General features: G+C 47.1%; 1 protein-coding gene across 2 annotated transcripts in view; it reads left to right on the top strand.

The window, feature by feature from the left end:
• The window catches only part of ADAMTS3 (ADAM metallopeptidase with thrombospondin type 1 motif 3), a 57,772-nt gene that overhangs the window by 29,091 nt on the left and 6,000 nt on the right, over positions 1-22,681 (top strand). For both annotated transcript variants that reach the window (XM_058838168.1, XM_058838167.1), the window contains exons 5-15: positions 14,420-14,613; positions 16,931-17,014; positions 17,119-17,275; positions 17,842-17,947; positions 18,331-18,474; positions 18,882-19,014; positions 19,484-19,597; positions 20,226-20,371; positions 20,756-20,931; positions 21,773-21,906; positions 22,333-22,456. In XM_058838168.1, the coding sequence (XP_058694151.1) occupies positions 14,420-14,613; positions 16,931-17,014; positions 17,119-17,275; positions 17,842-17,947; positions 18,331-18,474; positions 18,882-19,014; positions 19,484-19,597; positions 20,226-20,371; positions 20,756-20,931; positions 21,773-21,906; positions 22,333-22,456 (1,512 nt within the window). The remainder of the gene's footprint in view (positions 1-14,419; positions 14,614-16,930; positions 17,015-17,118; positions 17,276-17,841; positions 17,948-18,330; positions 18,475-18,881; positions 19,015-19,483; positions 19,598-20,225; positions 20,372-20,755; positions 20,932-21,772; positions 21,907-22,332; positions 22,457-22,681) is intronic.

The following is a 22,681-nucleotide window of genomic DNA, read 5'->3' on the forward strand; positions in this document are numbered from 1 at the left end:
TTCTGCATAGGATGCCTAAGAGTGGACCTAGACACCTGGAGAAAGCTGGATTCAGGCATCCTCCATGGAGGGATGGGTTGGGAGCGTGTGTGGAAACGCACACTTGGATATCAAGGGCTATCTTTTTGTAGGAAAGACTGTCCTGTAGCCATAAATGTTCAATCACAGAGTTTGAATAACAATTTGCTTGCCAAATAATTGTGTTCTGTAATCCTCCAGACAATCAAATAATAAATCAACACCGTCAGGTTATTGCAAATTAGAATGAAGACTTCCAAATACACTGATCATTTTGTGCAAAATCCTAGTTATACCTGAAATCTTTCAGGTGATAAATTTTTGACTGCAGCAGGGTTAAACACAGTGCAAACTGAGCTTTTTTAGTCTCTTCTGGAAACAGCAAGAGGTGATGCAAGGCCATCAAAGGAACTTTGTGCTTTCTTAATGGAGAGCTCTGCTCTGCCTTTCCAGTTCTCCTCACTAATAGCTCTGGAGAACATAAAGTCACAATTTCCAGGAGGAATTGTGCTTTTCTCTCCTTGACAATAGATCTGTTAGAGGTATTAAAGTAAGAGTAACTCTGTTAATTATTTACAGAAGTCAGATTGTTGAGAGAGTCAGTGATGGGTCTGTGGTTGCTCTTGAGCATCACTGAAGGGTTTGGATGTGTTTCCTCTGTTTCATGTCAAAGATAATGCTGTAAGAGTTGACCAATTTAGCATAATCCCTGTTCCCTCCTGCCCAGGCTCTTCTGCACCGTGTTTCCAAGTGCTGTGGAGTGGTGGTGTGAGATTTGAGAAGGCTGGTGCAAGCAGACAGTGGAAGTTTGTGTGTCTGGGGATTTCTGCAGTCTGCAGCATGGACCCACTGTCAGAGGGCAGGGTTAGATGGGACTTTGGGAGGAAATTCTCCCCTGTGAGGGTGGGCAGGCCCTGGGTCCCTGGAAGTGTCCAAGGCCAGGCTGGATGGGGCTTGGAGCAACCTGGAATAGTGGAAAAGGTGTCTGTAACCCAGGAGAAGAGGAGCTAGGGGAAGAGAAGAAGCTGCTGAGGATGTTTCTTAGGAGCTCTAAATGTAGCTTGAGCAGAATCACTGGGGATGGTTGCAGGCTGCTCTGCCAAATAGTGATTTACTTTTCACGTAGGCCTTGGACTTGCTAACCAAGTTAGGGAGCTAATTAGGAACCAGCTACAAGTTAGTGTCTTTTCTTCCTTTGTTTCTGGATGTAGATTTCCTCTGTCTTTGAGCATCTGGGATTTGATGATGAAGGTTTTCTTGTGGGTTTTTTTTGCCCCTGCTTAGGGCAGAAAGGAAGCTCAGGGCCAACCCATGGTGAAACTGCATTCTGATCTTCCATGTTTCTTCACAACATACAGCAAATATCCAAATATCTCAAACTTTACTTAAAAACCATGTTGTTGGACATGAAAAGTTCAGCTGGTGCTTCTAGGCTGAGAACAATTCCAGGTGTATCTCTTGCTTTCATTTCATCTGTGGCAAAACAGGTTTTGAAAACTCCTGAGAAGCACCTGAGAGTGAAGGGTGTTTTTTACTCTGTGGCTTATGAAGAAACTCTAATTGATATCATGTAACTAATTGATATCACAGAACTAGTAGCGTCATAGATTTTGCTGATTTTCAGCAAAAGCCCTGTGTTCCATAGATCTCTGATAACAATAAAAATCCAGCTCACAAAATAATTTATTACCTTATATATTTACTTTTTGAAAGCTCAGTTCAAACCAGCAGGCAGTGAATATCCAGAAACCATGTAAATAATTTTGGGAACTGTTTTAAATAGTGTGTCCTGAACAGTCCTTGAAAATGTGCTACCATGTCCCTGTGTTCTGCTCAGGTTCTCCCATAGCCAGCTCCCTGTTCTTTTTATTCCTGATCACAGGTGAATTTGCAAAGTGATGCATTTGAGCCTCTGCTTTGGTGTTTTCATGGTATTTTTCAGCTTGCTGTTACGGGGTTGATTCTTATTTTGAGCCCCTTTTCTTAATCAGAGTTTTCCCTGCCAAGAGTAAGTAACAATATCATTTCATTACTTCCAGCACTTCAAAGCTTCCAAGTTTCTGGTGCGGAGAACATTTACTACCAGAAGTAAAAATCAGTCTTCCTTTAGTTAACAGTGCTCTTTAATAGGGAGCACAAGGGGAGATAAATCAGTTAAAACTATCTGTTCTTTGAGGGCTCACACAGCGCTGTGCCGTGTTGTGGGGGTTGATTACACACTTGCTTTAATTGGAGGAAGCCTGATGAAGTTTTGGCCTCCTCAGATCTGCTTCCTGTGCTCTCTGTCAAACATGCTCCTTTTTTTATTTTATATATTTTTTTGCTGGCCAGACAGGATCATCATTCATATTTATTTTTTTACATCTGAAGCTTGTCAGGCTGCTTGGAAAAATGGGACAATGAAAGCCATCTGGGCATCCCATCCACCTCCATTTGGAAACATCTGTATGGTTATTAGGAACATCTCAGCAGCACTGCAGTGAGCAGATGTGTTCTCTTTCCATCTCCAGGCTCACACAGAATTTCTGATAGCAGAGAAATTCAATAGGCACTAAAGCCCAAATGCCTGTTTCTTGATCAGGCCCTCTAATAGCACTTATTTAGGATGTTTGTTCCCATGTAAGGAAGAAACCTGTGGCATTTGTGGGAGGAAGTGCTGGAGCAACGTCAGCAATGTCTCCTGCAGGTCATTCCATGTCTGTATCTGTAGGATTTAAAGCTGAGCACTTGTATTCTTGAGCCTTTGCCACTCAGGTTCACTCACAGCTGTTCATCAGATGTAAGGCTCCATGGAAATCCAGAGTCCTCTGCCTCCAGCTGTCTCTGTTCCTAAAGCCTTTAAGAAATTAGACTTTAAATTATTATTTCTTTAAAGAGAGAGAACTCCCTGCATTGAATCTAACATCCCTTTTCTGAACCTCACAGGTGATGGCACAGTGTACAGGTGTTCCAGTATCTCCACATAACTCTGTATTTTGCAAGTTTCCAATGAGACTGTTGAGGCACTGGCACAGGTAAAAGATAGGATTGTGTCTGCAATGCCAGGGAAGCTGAGGCAGAAGCTAGAAATCCAGGGAGAAACTGGAAAGCTGCGCTGCTGGCCAGTCAGTTCCCTCAGCTGCTTTTGTGTGCAAGAGCAGAACTGGAGAACCAAGAGCATCTGTGAAACGTTTTTAGGTACTTGGGACATCATAGGCTGCTTTCAGCATCTTCTGTGAAGGCTTATTTGGGATGACAATTTACAGCTTGAGTGGGATATCCAAAGACACTGCAGGTTATTACCCCAGCTAGAAGTGGGTAAGTTGATGCCCACAGTTTGGAAGTGGCTGTTCCACAGTGGCACAGCTTCTATCCAAATCACACTTCCCAAATCCCAGGCAGATACTCTGTCTCGCTCATGACTGGGATGTTACTGGTTTTTCAGCTTTGTGCTCAGCTGGGTTTTTGAAGCTGTTTGTTGTCCCCACCCAAGACCCTCTTTGTGCAGATCAGCCAGGGCTTTTGGGACACCCCCTTCCTCTGTGGATGTGGTATCTGGGTAGAATGGCCTTGTGCATATTTCTGCTGTTATCTTGGACACTCTCGTGGTCCATGGACTGTTGGGAAATAGCTTGGGCTTGGAGACATTTGTTGCTCTTGGAATGCTGACTTTCAGTGCATTCATGGAAAAAAAAGCAGGAGCCCGAGTTCAACAGCATTCAGTGACAGTTTATGGTTGGAGCTTTTCCTTTATATTTATGCCAGTGGAATTTTGAGAAATGGCTGAAATTCCATGTGGCGAGAAAGAGAGGCTTATTATCCGTGACTAATGCTTGGATACACTTTATAAAATTGGTATTATTTGCTGTTGTGCCACTTCTGCTACACTGGTTGATTCTGTTGTCTCCTAATTGTGAACAGCCTTTCTCTCACCTTGGACTGCCACTGTCACATCATTCCCACTGCCATCCTCCTTTGGGATGTTCAGCCACTATCAACCACACTCAAACTGGGATCCAGAGCTGGGATAAGCTTGCCTTTGTGTTAGTTAGGGGTTGAGTCCAAGATGAAGACTGCATTTTTGGATGACAGGGTTGGAAATCGTACTCTTGATTGCTTTTGGTGCCTGGGACTATTTCTTGCTGCATTTTCAGCAACACTGAGTATTTGTATTTAGTATTAGTGTCTGACTAAGCATTTCTTCTTTGTAATTTTAAGTCATTAAATTTATTGTTTAGCTGGAGAGGTCCTTTGATGTGTCTAAACTGAACACTTGGGGCTGTTTTCCCTCCTTTTGTCTCCTTTTTGTCATATTTCTAGTCAGACCCATTGCATATTCAATGGAAAATTCTTCCTGAAGCTTCTCCCCGCTCAGGTTCTTCTCCTTTTTATTATTATGCTTTTTCTCGCTGTCTCTGTTAGCTTTCCTCCAGACTGGAGGGCTCATTAAAGCAACACTGTGCAGGAAATGGAGAGAGGTGCAAGAATGGGACCCTGCTCGCCAAAGAGGGAAAGTTGGCAGCTCTCCTCCCACAGGAAAATTCCTTGGATTTGAGGAGCAGCTTCATTGAGAGAGTGCTACTGAGGGGGGCATGAAACGCTTGGTGAAGTGTCATTCCACAAATAAATGGCATTTTGGGTACTCACACATCGTGATGAGGTTCTAGCAATAACGTTCCAATTTATTTGAATTAATTTGTGTACAGGAGTTGGAAATTTATGTTTTATCTGAGTGCTCTTGAGTGTCAGGAGGGAGCAGTTGGGCTCTGGATAGAAAGAAGTACTAATTCCCTATGGAAGGTGCTTCCAGCAGACCTCAGCTCCCGTGGCAGACTGCAGGGATGAACCTTGCTGAAAAACCCCTTCTCCTTAGTCACAGCTTTTTCAAGAGAAATAGTCCTTGGAAGAATGGTCTTTCAGGTCAGAACAGGAGAATTTATGATTATGACTCTGTGCTATTTTGGACGGGATCAGGATGGGGAAAAGGAGAGGGGAAGGATCAAAATATCCTGTGTGGAAAGAGCTTGAGTTAGATTCATAACACATCTGTGCGAGGTGCAGGCGAGGCTGGCACGCTCGTAGGAATTTGGTGAGGTGGAAAGGAAAAAAAAAAAAAAGTGCTTGGTTGTGTAAGAGTCTATATGAAAAAAGGAAAGTATAAAGGGGGGTGGATCCCTAATGAAAAAAATCTGTCATTTTCTGAGGGCTGGTGTTTGGGTCTTGCAGGAAACTCTTCCCCCTTCCAATGGCCACAAGGAAAGTGTAGGTGGGACTCTGGTGTTTGCAAACCAGTTCTGAGATGTGAAAATCAACCCTCCTGAGCTGCCTCCTTGCTGGGATTCTGCACTAAACACTAAGGTGTGATGTCAGAATGCCTAATGCCAGCCTGTGTGGTTTTCATAAGTGTATCACACTTATTCTGTGTAATTATAGACAGAGCTGGGGGAGATGAGGTTCTGCTCCATCAGGAATTGTGAGAGTTGAGAGCTAGCTTTTAATTCAGCACTATTCTCCCCCTGTCAGCCCTTCCAGTTTTAAAATCCTCCCTTCCAGAAAATGCTTGACTGGGAATCAGTAGAGGCTTTCACTGACTTCCTGCAATTTCACAAAATCTGCCTGCGTGATGTTGAATAATATATTAAGTGTTTCAATATTTTAATAAATAATAATAATTATTATTTAATAATAATTATATATATAAATAAATAATATTCATAATATTTTTCAACAGAGAGTCAGAATTTGTTGACCCAGCTCAACTAGCTGGAATATATTTTTAATCGCTCACTTCATATTCATTTTTATATTCCTCCCCCCAAAAAAAATTACTCCATAATCATTAATTCATCCAATTCTTGTGTACAAGTTAATTAAGAAATTAAGGATTTCAGTTCGAGATAGGGTTGATGGGCAAATGAAAGCCTGCAAAACTTCAGGTTTCCATACCTTAATACCCAAGTATTGTAATCCAGTGTATGCATCCAAAAGCAGTGTGTGTGTGTGTGTGTGTGTGTATCATTGGTGGAATTGTGGATTCTGGAATGTTCTGGGCAGGAAGGACTCTCCTGACTGCAGCCACAGCTCTGCTGCTGCCTGGCACTGGGCTGCAGCGCTGGAGGAGCCCTGCCTCAGCCCTGGAGCTGCAGGTGCACTCCCAAACCCGGCTGCTGCGCTCTTGGTCCTGTCACAAGGCTGGAATCCACTTAGTGCCAACTGAGCAATTAAGGACAATTATGCTTTCAGCCACATTAAGGAGCAACGGGAGAGGAAGACATTGGAAGGAAGTGACCCGTTGTCGCACACCCGCGCACTTTGTGACTCACTGTCACTGGCAGGGCGTTTGAAGTTCTCTTTGTCTCGGTAAGATGGGCTGCATAAATATTTTCCCACATTTTTTTCCAGTTTTACACACTCAGTTGTTCCTTTTATGTGAGTGATTACTGTGAATTCCATTCTGCTGTCTCCTTTAAACATTGATCTCAGCAGAAGCCATGGGATAGCTGACTCTGCCCGTGGTGTTCCCATCTTTGGTTTCCACCTGTGACGGTGGCCTTGAGAGGGAATCACACTGAGGGTGTTGAAGAATAATTTTGCCTTCTATACCCATGAAGAGATTAATTCAGTTTATAATGGAACCAGGCCCAGCTGTTCTTCCTGTTCTGTGTCTTCTGTGAGAGGTGGAAAGAAGAGGCTTAAGGCCCAGTAAATTCAGAAATCTCCTTTGATTTCTTTATGTGCAAAACTTCTGGCTTTGGCCCTTGGACAGAGCTTCATCTCTTCCCTCCTCCATTTCTCATTTGGCCTTTTAGACTTTAAGTGTCAGGTGGTTGGACTTGAGACTCCTTTTTAAAGGTCCTTTCCAGCCTTAACAATTCCATGATTCTGTGTTTTGTTGTGACAGATCACGTGTTCGCTTGGGCCAGTGACCTCCAGATGGATTATCCAGATTCTGGAGCTCCATCACACAGACAGGCAAGGGAAGGGCTGCCAAGGCAGCAGGCAGGACCCAGGTCCCAGGGTTAACTGGTCCTTCATTTGTTGTGCTAATGGTCTGCTCTGGCTCTTGGAGCGACTCAGTGACAAGTGTGTTGGTGTCTCTTTCATTTACAGAGAAAAACCATTTAAAGTACCTTTTTGCTTTTTCCACTGTTGCCACCACAGTGTCCTTCAGCATTTTTGGAGCAGCAGGTTGCTGTGCCCCGCCTTGTCACCACTGGCAGTTCTTCCCTTGCATTTTTACAGCGTGTTTTCACTGTCGGTCCTTACTCTAATGGAAAAGCTTAGCTGCCTCAGCAGCAGTTCTGGCTGTCCAGACAGGCCCTTCAGACAAGCTCTTTGGCTTCTCCACCAGCAGGAGAAAGCAAATCCATCCTGGAAAAGGGCAGAGATTCTTTGCTGAGATTTCCCCTTGCATAGATGACGGTGTGAGGTGGAAGGATCCATCCCTTGTGTGGATCAGAGCGGCGGGCCTCCGACACGGGATTTGACATCATTTGTGGGGCTGCTGCAGAGCACACAGCTAACATTGTCAGGTGAAGTATTAAACTGTACATTGGTGGATTGTGAGAGTCCTCCCTCAGCAGCTGCCAGGCTCCAGCCCTCATTCCCAAGGGCTGTGTGAGCAAGGCACAGCTCCCTGCTCAGAGTAATCCCCTTCTGAGGGAAGCGGGCTGTGTCCCGGTGTCCCGCTGTTGTGTCTGGACAGTGTAGCAGGCTTTGCTGACTTGCAGAGGCTTAGGGCAGATCAAGTGGTGATCAGAGAGTAATTGCTGTTGACAGTGGGCAGTGGGCTGCTGGCTGATGGGAAGGGCTGTGGCTGGGCCTGCAGAGGATCACCAGCCAGGCTGTGTCCTCTTGCACGGTTCCTGTAGCAGTAAAAGGTCCCACGTGTTTGGGAACACATTCCTTACACAGCTTTTAAAAATAAGCAGCTGTGTGTCAACACAGCTCTCCCTTTATCCCAAAGGAATGAGCGACCCAAGGAGCAGTTAGTGCCCTCCCTGTGGAAACATCTCCCATCTGCCCCAGGCTTTACCACTGAAAACTCATTTACTGTCTTTTCCCTGGAAGCTGTGGCTGCCCCTGGATCCCTGGAAGTCTCCAAGGCCAGGCTGGAGGAGGCTTGGAGCAACCTGGGCTAGTGGAAGATGCTCCTGCCCATGGGCAGAAGGAGATGGGCTTCAAGCTCCCTTCCAACCCAAAGCATTCCATGGGTCTGTGAAATAGGAAGCTTGGCTCCTGACGTGCTTTCAGCCAGCTGGCAGAAGCTGGGTCAGATGCCAAGGAATAAGGAGTGAGAGAATTTGAAGGCCTTGCTATGAGTTAGTTAATGAGCACTGAGGGGGGACTGCATCTCTGACAAAGCAACTTCCTCGAGCGTTGGAAGCTCACAGCAGTGTTCTGGTGCTGAGAATACCTGCTTAAAGAGTTTACACCCTGGAATTCTTGTGGAGCTTGTTGGGATCTCAGGGAAGCTGCCCAAAAACACATACAGCTCAGGCCATCCAGCATTTCTTCTTCCTCCAGTAAGTTCTGAATTAGCAGATAAATGATGAATGCAACCTGTGCTTTCAGAGTGTAGTGGGTACCCCGTTTCTGGATTGCTCTGTCCTTTTACAGTGCATTATTCCAGTTAGGAATCCAAGGATGCTTTAAGAGTACTCCTTTGTGGAGTAAAAATGATTTTTGGGTTGATGCAGCGACACATGAAGGCGTGAGTGTGTTTAAGGTTGTTAATGCAGAGCTCTCTCGTGTTCCTGGGTGAGTGTCTGACTTGTAAAGTCGTGGATTTGATGCTTTGAAGAGCTGGAAACTTGGGGAGTAAAGCCTGGCCGCTCTGAGGTGTAAAATCAAGCCCTCCCATACCTAAACTGGGTTTGGTTCCAGCATCCCAGGTGTGCCCCTCAGCAGTGGGCCAGGCTGCACAGTGTTGCTAATTTACTTTCTCTCATCTGCAAACCAGATTTCAGAGCCTCTATAGATTTTTTTTCCCCATACTTTTGGATATTGATACAGATGATGAGTTTGCAAAATGGGACTTTTTTTCCTTTTTATTTTTCACCTATTACTGCAGCTGTTTTTAAAGAGCTCCGTTGATACTGAATTGAAGAACTTGGTGTGGTGTAAAGTGACAAAGGGATGGCTTTGCTTGGTTCATTGTGTCCAATATGTGACCCATGGGCTTCTACATGTCCTCTGTTTGTATGTAAGCACCAGCAGAAGGTCTCCTAAAATGCCAGACCCAAATGCTTAAGTCTTCCTCATGTGCCCAAAAAAATTATGGCCTTTACCCAACAGAATGTTCTCATGGGATTAAAGTAGAAAAATTCAGTTTATTGCTATTGAAGTCTCTGAGGTACATGTGTGAGTTGCTAAACTGAAAGAAGAGTGACGGTTTGTAATAATGTCTTGGTAAAAAAAACCCAGAATTGTCAAGAGGCTGTTTTTAATACCTTTTCATACTTCAGAATTCAGTGTCAAACCCAGACCTCAGCTCTACCTGTAATTAAGATTTTTTTGAATAATGACATGTAGTAAATACATATTTTTAACCTTTCTAAAAAAAAATTCCACAAACAAACAAACAAAAAAACCGAAATCACCTGTACCTCCAAAATAACATTATGATGGAATTCTTGCTATATATAGAGAAGGAGAGCCAAATAATTAATGAAATGGGGAATGGGAGGATTTCTTGCTGCTAGGAAAGCAGGAATTCCAGGAGACATGGTTTGTAGTTCTAGGATAACTGCCTCTTGGCTAAGTTGGCTGTTAGGGCTAAAGCCCAGCTAAAAATAAGGTGCAGAGCAGATGAGCCAGGGCAAGTCCCGAGGCCGCGTTAAGCCAGCGCGGAGCCGTCATCTGGCATTAGTGGTGGCCAGGCAAGGTGCAGAGAGCAGCCCCTGGGGCTTCTCCTCTGCTTGTCCAGTGCCCTCCCCCAGCTTTTCATTATTGGAGGGCAGTATCTTTATTCCCAACAGGCTCAGTTTGATCCTGAGCCTCACTGCTCTTCTTTTGGTTGTGTGTTAGAGCCGGGGAGCGACAGTTCCTCCAGCACCATCCCTGCTAAACTTGCACAGATCTAAAAGCGCTTTCACTGTGAGTCAGGTGAGAGCAGAGCTGCTGCAGACCGGGCAGGGAGTGTGTCAGGCGTGTTCTCCAGCACTGAGAACTCTGGCACAGGCTGGTGTTCCTCTTTGCTGTTTGTTTCTGGTCATGGGATGGAAAAAGAACAGTTAATAGTTGACCTAAATTCAGGCCTATTTAATTATAGTTTCCTTAAGTTCTGGCTTTGTTCTTTGTGTGTTTGCTGCCAGGTAAGGATAACCTGCAGTCCTAGAAAGCCTCATGCCAGGGAGGGAAGTGATGACAAGAAAATTACAGGGTAAAATTCCAGCCTTTTCTATTGGAAAAGTTTATCCTGAGTTGGCACTAAACATAATTCAAGTACATAGAGGATTATGCGTTTCTACGTGGCTCCCTGAGTGTGCTGTTGGCATGGAGCCCTGGTGTAAATGAGGGCTAAGAGCTGGTTTTGCTGATGCTGCGTTGAAGGGAAGAGCCTTCCCGTGATGTCAGCTGAAGGAATATAGAGCAGGAAATCTTCCATCCTTCCCAGAACCACTCTGCAGCTGGAACTGCTCAGGTACCAGAGAAGCACATATTTCATGGGAGCGGTGGGCAGAACGTTTCCTTTGCTCTTTTAAGCGTAAGAACAAAGTCAGATGGGGTCTGTGTTTGTGGCCTGTGGGGTTCATGCATTTCCTGACTTATCCTGCAGCCTCGGGATTCAGACTTTCCCTTAATCCCTGTTTGTTTGTCATGCTGCCGGTCGCTGTCACTCCAAAGGTCCCACTGGAAGAGAACATAAACAGAGGTACTTCTGCGAGCTCAATCATCTCAGGAGCTCTGCATGTGAAGTCACAGGAGCTTTTCCTCTCCCTTTTCTTCCTTCCTTAGTGTGGTGAAACTGTTGTGAAAGTGGAGCTGTGTCTGAACGTGGTTGCTGGCATTTTTATTCCCCTTAGGAAGTGCTTTAGTGTCTTTGTCCTCTGCTAACACCTCCTCTGACACCACGACACCTTTCCAAGAGGTGACAGCACACCAAACCTCATCTGCCACATCCCAAAACTCCCAGGAGCAGCAGCACTTCCATCCTCATGTGGTGGATGACATCCAGGTGATGGGTGGAGGGTTGGCCTTGATGCTCAGAAGGTTCTTTGCTGACCTCAGTGACTCTGACTTGCAGGCTGTTCTCTGAGTTCTTCTGGTTTGCTTTTTGTTAATGCTCAAGTGATTTCTCCCGTCTGCCCTGAGGGAAATGTTAAATCCAATGTTCTCTTTAGTGTAACTGTGTTTCTTCAGCAGCAGAGCTGGCTTGCTTGGTGTTATCAAAAGTTCAGAGATAATATTTATTTATTGTGAAATATCCCAGAGAGACGCTCTGCAGGGGTTTCTGGAAGCACTTCATGGATACAGCCTTGAACATAGAGTGAAACATCAAGTAAAACTCTATATTTTTATGGCCAGCTGGCTCACTTGGGGTTGCTGCAGAGACAAACTCTTCCCTCAGCCCCCAAAGACAAACAAGCAGAAGTTTTGGCAGCGGTTAAGCAAACAGCAAACTCTCCTGCAGCGACAGTGACAATATTAGGGATCCAAATCGTGGAGTCAAGACTGCAGGTCCCGGTGTCAGTGCTGCACATGGGAAGGGGGCTTGGGCCAGGGACCTTAGGACAGGCCACATTCTTTTCATGCCACAAAACTCTTGTGCCAGTGGTAGGAAGTCATTCGGTGCTTCTGGAGTCAAAGGCAATTTCAGGCAATTCTTCAAGTAGAGATAAGGGAGAATGTGTAACTTGCCAGGATTTTGTTTTTTAAGGACCTAATAAATCAAAGCCCACGAGTTCCAGCACACCCCAGAACCTAATGAGAACATCCTGTCATCATATCTTGGCCCTCACGACCTGGGTGGTTTCTGTTGCTGATCCCTCACAATTAGGCAGTACCAGCAGCGCCACAAAAAATGTTGCATGTACACAGTTTCACAGGAATCAGTGAGAATTATGTTGGAACTGTTTGGAATGTGCGTTTGAACTAAATGATTCTTTTCTTCTTCGCTGGTTTTTCAAAAGGCACACTTCAAAATAAGGTTCAGGAGGCGGTGACAGGATGGACTGGCCTAGTTTCCTTACTTTGAGAACAGCAGAATGGAATTTTTTAGTAGCTGCAGAGCACCTCTGTCCCTGGGGACATCTTGTACATTAACACACTCTTTGGAAAGGGACTTTGACTGATCTCAATTGGTTCTGTACTGATTTCTCATTAGTTTCATTTTGAATTAGTAAGGTGTGGCTCTTCCCTAGATGCTTTTCCTAGCTGTATATTCAGAAAAAGGCTAAATTAGGCACTTGAGCACGTGAATGTACGGGAGGAACATGGATGGATGGCTGGATAAATGGATGGATAGATGTAAGATGTATATGGATACATATTTAAGGAATGCTTCTATCACTAGCACAGAATTCAGCCCATGTATTTTACAATATAAAATAAGATGGCAACAAGAATCTCCCATGTGAGTGATGCTGAGGATTCTCTTTAGGTACACAGAGGGTTGGTTGATAACAGCACTGATGAAATTAGATTTGGGCAGAACACAGCTTTATTTGATAGCAGGGAAAGAGCTGTAGTTCCATTGTTTTACAGTTACACATGCTGTAACCCAGAATAACCATTTCTCTTGGCACAAGAGCATGGGCTGATCTGTTCCCTGCAGGTAAGATCGGGATGTAAGTGATGCAGGTGACCAGGAAATTAAAAAAGGAAGAGGTAACAAACCAGCTAATTCCAGAATGAGATTAGGATGGATTAGGCTGTCTAGCTCAAATCCCCAAACAGCCAGACTGGTTCTGTGTGTTTCTTCACCGTTGCCTGGTGTGTTGTCTTTCTCCCAAGTAACAAGTGATCAGACACGGGGAGACGGCCTCAAGATGTGCCAGGAAAGGTTTAGGTTGGACATGAGGGAAAATTTCATACCCAAAGGGTTGTCCAGCCCTGCCACAGGCTGCTCAGGGCAGTGATGGATTTCCCATCCCTTGAGGGATTGAAAAGCTGTGTGGATGTGGCAGCTGGGGACATGGTTGAGTGGTGGCCTTGGCAGTGCTGGGGGAACAGCTGGACTCAGTGGACTTGGATCCCAGATGTTGTGTTAGGTGCTTGGCCAGGGATGCAGCCTGCATCCTCCGGAGCACCAGCTGGCAGCACCCAGAACCTGGGCTTGGGCCTGATTGTTTGAAGTCTCTCAAGTGCTGCATTATGGAAAACAGACAAGAGGGTAGATAAAGCACTCATGTGACCCGGTACTTTTTGGACTGGGCACAGCAGTTAGGGAGAGGAGCTGCTGCCTGACTTCCCAGCGAGGTACGGGAAGTCGGCGCCGCGGGCACCGCGGTGTGACAGCGTTCCAGCTGGGTTTCCCTTGGATGCTGCGCTTGGCAGCCTTGCCAGCTGGAGTGGTTTTTGGAATTGGAGTGGGTGTATGATTTTCCCACTGTTGTGCTGTCCTGGGGTTGGCATACTTGAGAGTGCCTGAAGACACAGGAAGGGCCAGTTTGTGGACTTGCAGCCTTGGCATTTGTGAATTCCAGCACAGAGGAGAAGGGCTGGAGGTTTGCCATCGAAGGGGAAAGTGCCCTGATACTGTGTGAGTGGAAAGCAGGACTGTTTTCTCCTCTCCATCCACTGGGTGCTGGTTGCTCTAGCTGGCTTCACAGAGCAGGGAGATCCCTGTATGGTTTTGGGAAGAGTTGGGGAGCAGGGGTGCTCCTGACTCTCACAGGGACACGGGAACGGTAGGACACAGCTCACCGTGTGCAGCGTGTTCCTCGCTGATGTTCATTGCTCAGAGCTTGTTGGAGTACTGGTGTAGATTTGGGAAGAGCCAAGGACCCTACAGCTGTGAGGTTTTACCTGTCAGAAATCCCTGGGCATGTTTTGTTTTGTTTTACTGCCATAAGTGGAAGTAAGAGCTTTGGATTTTGTGTGTGGAACAAGAACTATGATAAATTTCAGACCCATGTGGTTGAATGAATTTTTTTGTGGGTTTCCTGGTGATTTCTCCCAGCCCTACACCAAGGGAATAATTTCTTCAGACTTCCTCTGATGTACTTTATCCAGTGAAGTGGTGACTCTGCAGGTGAGGATGCTTTGTGGGAGCACATTTGTGAAATGGAACTGGAGTTCCACTGGTCTTATAATGGAATCACGGAATGGGTTGGGTTGGAAGGGACCTTAAAGACCACCCATTTCCAACCCACCGCTACGGGCAGGGACACCTCCCTCTAGATGAGGTTACTCCAAGCCCAAGCTGCCCTTGAGCACTTGGGATTAGGACTCCAGTGATGGCAGGCTGTCCTTGCAGGGTCCCTCCTCGCTGGCCTGGGAGCACTGAGTTCCCTGCACATGGAGCAGCGGCTGAACGAGAGCCTGCGGCGCCGCCGCCACGCGGGAGACAACGACCACAACATCGAGGTGCTGCTGGGGGTGGACGACTCTGTTGTCCGATTCCACGGCAAGGAACACGTCCAGAACTACCTCCTCACCCTGATGAACATCGTGAGTATCCTCCAGAGCGCTGCACGGCTTCTTTGGGAGCTGGAATGGCTCTCGGGAGCTCTTGTGGGAGCACCAGGTCTGGGAAAAACAGCGGTGGGATCATTTTGACTGCTGCTGGAGAAGCTTTTCTGTCTTTAATATGTTCCTTTAATTCATCTTTTTCACAGCAGTTTCCCAGGGCACATTTGAGGGTAATTCCAAGAATTTGGAAACAGTTGAAAAATAGTAAGGGTAAAAAGTAAAGTTGATCCATTTAGAATAATTCCGAGTTTCTCCCACAGCACAGATCTGGAGAAAAACTGATTAAAGCATAAATAGCCAGAGGAAAAGCTGTTCTAAACCCTCAGGGACTCTCTGACAGGGCAGACCTTCTGGTAATACCAGTAGATCTGTCTTAGAAACTGTGGGATCATAAGGTTTCCCAGGAAAGAAAAACATCTTAAGGATGAGGGACTAATTATTCCCATCATGATTCCCGTTAATAATGAGTTTATGAAGGTAGGAATGATTCTTATATGTTTTGCACTCTTTTTATTCCTGGAATAATTTTTAAATGATTCCTTGGGTTTACAGAGCTTCTAAATTTGAGAACTTAGAATCTGAGAGGAAAAATAAGTACTCCTGTACGAATTTAACCCAACTAACGTGATGTTTTCCAGCACATCACTCAGAGAATCATTTCCTTTTTCTCCACATACCCTGTGGAGCATCAGCATTAAAACTCCATTGTGCATTATTGCAGAATATTATCTTTTTGGTTTTAAAAGCTTTTCAGTGAGCAGCAGGGTCGATCCATGTCCCAGACAACTTCCATGTTTTTTACACGCCTGTGGCTCCATCTGCTGGGAGCAGCTGTGAGGCTAAAGGAGCTGCACAGAGCCATCCAGAGAATGGGATAAAACAGGGGTTATGGGGAAATCTTGAAGACTTGAAGCTTGAGGTCAACTCCAGGGTCTTTTTCATCTCCAGGGAAGTCACCCCTGTGTCTAGAAAACTCTGGTGTTGTTGTCTGTTGGCACAAGGGAAGTTGTGAACATTTATCCTGGCCCAGCCCTTTGTGGGAGCCATGCTGTTGCATTAATGGGGAGAAAATAAGAGAGGAATAAGTGACCTTTGGGGTGATTGCTTCACAGGACAGCCTGAGCTCTGTGCTCATTCTCTGTCCCACTGCCCTGCTGACACTGCTCTCGGCTTCGGGGATTTCAGGTTTAAACCACGGGCTGAAATCCTCGCGCCGGGGCCCGCAGTCTGGACAGCTCCCAGTGACCTTTTTCCCTGAGGGGAAGTTGTGTTTAGCCTGACTGAAAAATAAAACAACCCTCTAACTCCTGCTCAAACCCACCAACCTCTGAACAGGGGTGTTTATTTCTCACCAATTGCCCATAATATAATATTTATTTTGTTTTTAGGGGAATGAGGAGCTTCATTGAGGACCTGCAGATGTTTTACACTCTGGTGCCAGGACATTTCTCACCTTCCCAGACACAGGGAAGGGCCTCAAGAAGGACAACTTTTGGCCCATCTGCATAATTCTGTTTTTCTAACTTCCCTTCCACAAAGCCTCTTTTTAGTACAGAAGTGACCACAGAATTCTAACTGATCTTGAAAAAGTAGGGCAGCAGTATAAGTTGCTCCTAAAAAAATACACTCTTTAAAACAAGAAACACTGGAAGTGTTCCAGGCCAGGCTGGGCAAGGCTTGGAGCAACCTGGTCTAGTGGAAGGTGTTCCTGGCCATGGCAGAGGGGTGGAATGAGATGAGCTTTAAGAAGGTGCCTTCCAGCCCAAACCAGTCTGGGATTCTGTAATTTGCAGGGTTTGTACTTGAAGTCTTTTTCCCAATCCCCTTTTCTTTGAGCCCTGATCCATTAAACATGAGAGGAGGTGCTTCCCAAAGTTCCATGAGAAGGGAGTATGTTCTGGAGAAAAGCGTAAATAGCCAGAGGAAAAGCTGTTCTAAACCCTCAGGGGCTCTCTGACAGAGCAGACCTTCTGGTAATACCAGTAGATCTGTCTTAGAAACTGTGGGATTATAAGGTTTCCCAGCATCCTTAAGGATGAGGATGAGGGACTAATTATTCCCATAATGATTCCTGCTAATAATGAGTTTATGAAGGTAGGAATGATTCTTATATGTTTTACACTCTTTTTATTCCTTGAATAATTTTAAAACGATTCCTTGGGTTTACATGATGACAGGAAGTGAATCTGCACTTCTCACTGAGTGGAAATGATCCGAGGCTCGAATCCTCTTCTGAGGCCTGTTGTGGTATCATCAGTGGGGGTTTTTTTATAATTTTTCCTCTTTTGTTCCTCAGGTGAATGAAATTTACCATGACGAGTCCCTGGGCGTTCACATCAACGTCGTGTTGGTCCGAATGATCATGTTGGGGTACGCGAAGGTGAGCGAGCCGCTTCTCCGCCTTCACCTCCCGTGCAGAAAATCCAGACTTGCCTCAGTTTGCTGCCCTTGGGAGGCACTGGGTGTAACGTGTTGCTCTCTCAGTCCATCAGCTTGATCGAAAGGGGGAACCCCTCGCGCAGCCTGGAGAACGTGTGCCGCTGGGCCTATCAGCAGCAGAAGTCAGACCCCAGCCACGCCGAGCACCACGACCATGCCATCTTCTTAACCAGGCAAGATTTTGGGCCCGCTGGTATGCAAGGTAATGCAGCTGACCTGGAGCAGAGCTCTGGGCTCGGTGTTTCTTGGCTGGCTTTCTGCCAGAAAAGAGAAAAAATTGGGAATTGCATTGTGAGCTCCTCGCCTTGTCCATTCCACAGGCTCTTTTCAAAAGCAAGGAGACCTTGCCATGAGTCCTTGCCGTTTATATCCAACCATAGATTGAATTTCTTTCTTGAGAGTTGTAAATAAATACTTCTTAGCTCTCTTCAGACCCCTGTGTGTGCAGGGATCAGTGGGAACCTCAGTGCACGTGGCATTCCGCTCCCCTTCATTTTATTGCATCTTTCACCGTAGATTTCCATTTGTAGACATCCCAGCCACTTTGACACCTGCATCCATCCCTTGGCCTCAGGGAACTAATGATAATGGGCAGCAATCCCCAAAGTTTGGGGTGTGTCAGAGCAGACACCGGTCAGGATGAGGAGCCAGGCAGGCTGCCCTGGCCTTAGTGCAACGTTAGCTTTTCCTGAGGAAATTTTCTCTGGGGGGGGTTCTCATTTAAAATCGCTGTGCTGAGCACAAGGCTCAGCCCTGATGTCTCTGTAGGATATGCTCCTGTGACGGGCATGTGCCACCCGGTCCGGAGCTGCACCCTCAACCATGAGGACGGCTTTTCCTCCGCCTTCGTTGTCGCTCATGAGACGGGGCACGTGTAAGTACGGCTTCTACCATCACATCACACCAGCATGCTGTGCTGCACCTCCTGCCTGCTCCAGGGGTGGTGTTGGATTTAATGGCTCTGTGGAAGCAGTCCTGGTTTTATTTCCAAACCCCTGGGAATGCAGTAGTGGTTGGAGCAATGGAGAGACAAGTGGGGGGAAAAAAGGAAGGGGAGGCAGGGTGAACTTGTTTTCTCTGGGGTGAGGGAAAGGTTAGGAAGGGACCTGGAAGGTCCAGGCAGTGGAGACAGGAGCTGGTTTGAAAGTCCTTCACTGCCTTCTCCTCAACTTCCTGTGCTGTGCTGTACATTTGGTACCTCTTCCATAGCTGTTTCCTTGTTTTTGCAGTAGCTCTGAGGGGGGATCTTTGTTCCAGGCTGGGCATGGAGCACGATGGGCAAGGGAACAGATGTGGGGACGAGACGGCGATGGGCAGTGTCATGGCCCCCTTGGTGCAGGCCGCCTTCCACCGCTACCACTGGTCCCGCTGCAGCGGCCAGGAGCTCAGGAGATACATCCAGTAAGGCCTCCCTGCTGCAGCCAGTCTCTGGTCCCTCTTTTTTTAGAGCCTCTTTCCCCTCAAATCTCTGTTAGAAAAGCTCTGACCCGTGAACGCTGTGTCCTCACACGGGGCTGTTCTGTAGCCCGTCCGCTCGGGATGAAGCGTTTGTGGAAGGACCCCTCTAACTCTAGTGGGATTTGGAACAGGCCTCAGATTGTCACAGAATGCCAGAATGGCTGGGGTTGGACGGGACCTTAAAGCTCATCTCATTCCAAACTCCCTGCCATGGACAGAGACACCTCCCACTAGAGCAGGTTGCTCCAAGCAAGCCCCACCCAGCCTGGCCTTGAACACTTCCAGGGATGGGGCAGGAATTAGGAGTGTACATCTTCTCATGGTATTTTTTTCTGTGTCTCTTTCCATAGCTCTTATGACTGTCTTCTCGATGACCCTTTTGAGCATGACTGGCCCAAGCTTCCTGAGCTGCCAGGCATCAACTATTCCATGGATGAGCAGTGCCGTTTCGACTTCGGCGTGGGCTACAGGATGTGCACAGCGGTACGTGCTGGGAGAGCTGCAGTGCCATCATCATTGGAGAGAAGTTAATGGAGTATTTAAAGAGATCTGTAAAGAGCAGAGGGATGTTTATGGGGGAAACTCAGTCCTGTGGAGTAATGGGAGAATGAGTGGCAGCATGGTCTACGTGGCACAGACTGGTGAGAGCAATCCCAAGAAAGAAAAGGAGAAAAAAAAATGTTGTTTTTGTCCCACTTCTGGGTGTTTTCTTTCCTCTTTTCACTATCCCACTGCTGGGGGATGCAAGGAATAAGCACAGCCCTGGAGATGCTGGGCTCATTGGGGTGTGCGAGATGGAATCCACCAAGTGGGTTAGATCCTTATCCAAAAGGCAGAAATAAAATAAAATAAAAGCTAGAGATAAAGTATAAATGAAATTCAAAAGGCATTATCCAAAAAGCATAGTAATGTCATGTTGTGCAGTTCATCTCACGACTGTTGTGTTTTCCAGTTCCGAACCTTTGATCCCTGCAAGCAGCTGTGGTGCAGCCATCCCGATAACCCCTACTTCTGCAAGACCAAGAAGGGACCTCCCCTGGATGGCACCGAGTGTGCCCCAGGAAAAGTGAGTCCAGGCTTTGCACTGTGTTTGTCATGGGGAAGAAGAAACAACAGCTGGGTCCATTTGGATTGAAGGGCACAGAGGGAAGCAGGGAATTGCCTGGTATTCCTGGGGTGAAGCGAGAACTTGGGCAAAGTGGGAGCTGTGCTTTCCCACTGGGGAGCTGTTCTGGGAGCTGCACATTTTGGGCATAGAGATTCCAGCTGAGGTGCAACCTGTTCTGTCACCTCCTTGTTACCTTTTTTGGGCTCTGTCTCATCTGCAAAGTCTCTGTCAAATGCCTTCAGGAATCCAGGGAAGCAGATGATGCTGTTACTGTGGGATGGCTGCTCAGAACTCATTGTCCAGACACCCTGAGGCAAATGTTTGTGTAGGCTGAGGATTAGTGCCTGATTTTTACCTTTAATATCCCCATTAGTGGGTGTCCTGCTGCCAGTCCATTTTCAATTATAAAATTACACTCGGATACCTGGGGGTTTTTAGCAAATTCCCTTTATTTTGAAATACAGGAGAGCCACTTTTACAATCTGAATGTGCCCCAGGCAGCAGCAAAACGTTCCTGTGCTGTGCTTATGCATTTGATGTGGGGATTGTGTCTGTTTTCACCTGTTTCCTGCCCCAATTCCCTCAGTGGTGCTACAAGGGTCACTGCATGTGGAAGAACACCAACCAGTTGAAGCAGGACGGACACTGGGGACCCTGGACCAAGTTTGGCTCCTGCTCACGGACCTGCGGAACCGGGGTTCGCTTCCGCACGCGCCAGTGCAACAACCCAATGTAGGTGTGGGATTGTACCCGCCTGGGCGTCCTCAGAGGGGTCACTTGAAATGGCATTTGGGTTTTGGGTGGGCATTCTGTTCAAGCCCCTTGAAATGGGATCATTTTTGGAGAATCAAAGAATTCCATAGAATTACAGAACCCCCCCTGACTGGTCTGGGTTGGAAGGGACCTTAAAGCCCATCCCATTCCACCGCCTGCCATGGGCAGGGACACCTTCCACTATCCCAGGTGGCTCCAAGCCCCATCCAGCCTGGCCTTGGACACTTCCAGAGATCCAGGGGCAGCCACAGCTTCTCTGGGCAGCCTGTGCCAGGGCCTGCCCACCCTCCCAGGGAAGGATTTCTCCCTGCTGAAATCCTCTGGGATGTTTTCTTCTCACAGGCCCATCAATGGAGGCGACGACTGCGCCGGGGTCAATTTTGAGTTCCAGCTGTGCAGCACCGAGGAGTGCCCGAAGCACTTTGAGGACTTCAGGGCCCAGCAGTGCCAGCAGCGCAATTCCCACTTCGAGTTCCGGGGCAGCCGACACCACTGGCTGCCCTACGAGCATCCCGACCGTGCGTCCTGCTCTGGGCCTTTAGTGACACTTGAAAGGGTTTGAAGCCATTCCCCTTGGCCTGGATATCTCAGGGACAGGCCCAGAACTCCCAGAAAAGCAAATAAGTTGGTTCCCTCCCCACCCGTCTCTCTGTGTTGTCTGAAAATCAGTAGTTTTGCCTTGAATCCTGAACTTTAATACCCAAATTCCCTGCTCTGACTCAAATTTTTCCATTTTAGCCTCCAAACAATCAATTTCTCTCCTGTTTATTCCTAAAATTGACAGTTTTGACCTTAAATTAACACATTATGTCTAAAAATTAGCAGACTTGCCCTAAATCCCTGATTTTAACCTGCATTTTCCCTACTCTGACCCACATGTCCCCTTTTTACTGCCAAAGTCCCAATTTCCCCCAGACATGCCCCTTTATTCCTAAAATTGACATTTTTGCTCCAAAGTTGCAGCATTATGTCTCAAAATCACAACTCTTGCTCTAATCCCTCCATTTTCACCTAAAATCTCTTATTTCTCCTGAGGCCCCCAGTTCAGCCCTAAAATTCCATCCCTAAAATGGATACTTTTTACCCAAAATGGTCACATTATATCTCAGACACACCAGTTTTTCCCTAAATCCCCAGGTTTCTGCCCAAACATCTCCATTTTCTCTCAAAATGCCCATTTTTGCCCCCCAAAAATTCCCCACAATCCACGTGTTCCTTCCCTAAGCACCCCACTGCGCTGCTCTGCCCCCGTCCTCACCCCAAAGCCGCGTGTCCGTTCTCACTCCTCGCTCCGTCGGTGGGATGGCCAACGTGGATCGCTGTCCTCCATGCAGTCCTTTCTTTTCCCTGGCTCCACAGCTCCCAAGAGATGTCACCTGTACTGCCAGTCCAGGGAAACGGGGGATGTGGCTCACATGAAGCAGCCGGTGCACGACGGGACTCGCTGCTCCTACAGGGATCCCTACAGCGTCTGTGTCCGTGGGGAATGCGTGGTGAGTGGCAGCTTGTCCGGGAACAGCTCATGGGAACAGCTCAGGGGCAGAGAGAGACTTTGCAGGTGTCTCTGAATTCCATATTTGCAGCACTGTATTCCTCTTAATTCCTCGTGATTTAAATTAAATCAGAGAACAGCACAGACCTGGTCCATGGAGATGCTCCGCTTCTCTTCCACTGATTGTTTCTTATCATAGAATTCCAGACTGGTTTGGGCCGAAAGGGACATGAAAGGCCATCAGTTCCACCCCCCTGCCACGACCTTCCACTACCCCAGGTTGCTCCAAGCCCCATCCAACCTGGCCTTGGACACTTCCAGGGACTGAGCAGCCACAGCTTCCCTGGGCAGCCTGTGGCAGGGCCTGTGCACAGCTGTAGGAAAGAATTCCCTCCCCTAATATCCAGTCTTTCCCTTTTTTCTGCAGAAAGTGGGCTGTGACAAGGAAATTGGCTCCAGCAAGGCTGAGGACCAGTGCGGGGTCTGCGGCGGGGACGACTCGCACTGCCGGACAGTGAAGGGGACCTACACCCGCACTCCCAAAAAGCTCGGTAGGACAAACATCTGCCTACAGCTGGCTGGAACTCCTCTTGGCTCTGGGGTTTGTGTGACACTCACAGACACGAGATAATGCCATAACCATTCAAACCTTGGCAATAATGGATGTAACAGTGTCCCACGAGGCCCATCTCTGAGCCTGTTCAGGGCAGGCTGTTGTCCATCGGCCCTCGATTGTGGATGGATACAGAGGTGTTTAGGGAATGCTGATAGTTTTC

The sequence above is a fragment of the Poecile atricapillus genome, chromosome 4 (assembly GCF_030490865.1).
Source record: "Poecile atricapillus isolate bPoeAtr1 chromosome 4, bPoeAtr1.hap1, whole genome shotgun sequence".
In the NCBI taxonomy this organism is placed as follows: Eukaryota; Metazoa; Chordata; class Aves; order Passeriformes; family Paridae; genus Poecile; species Poecile atricapillus.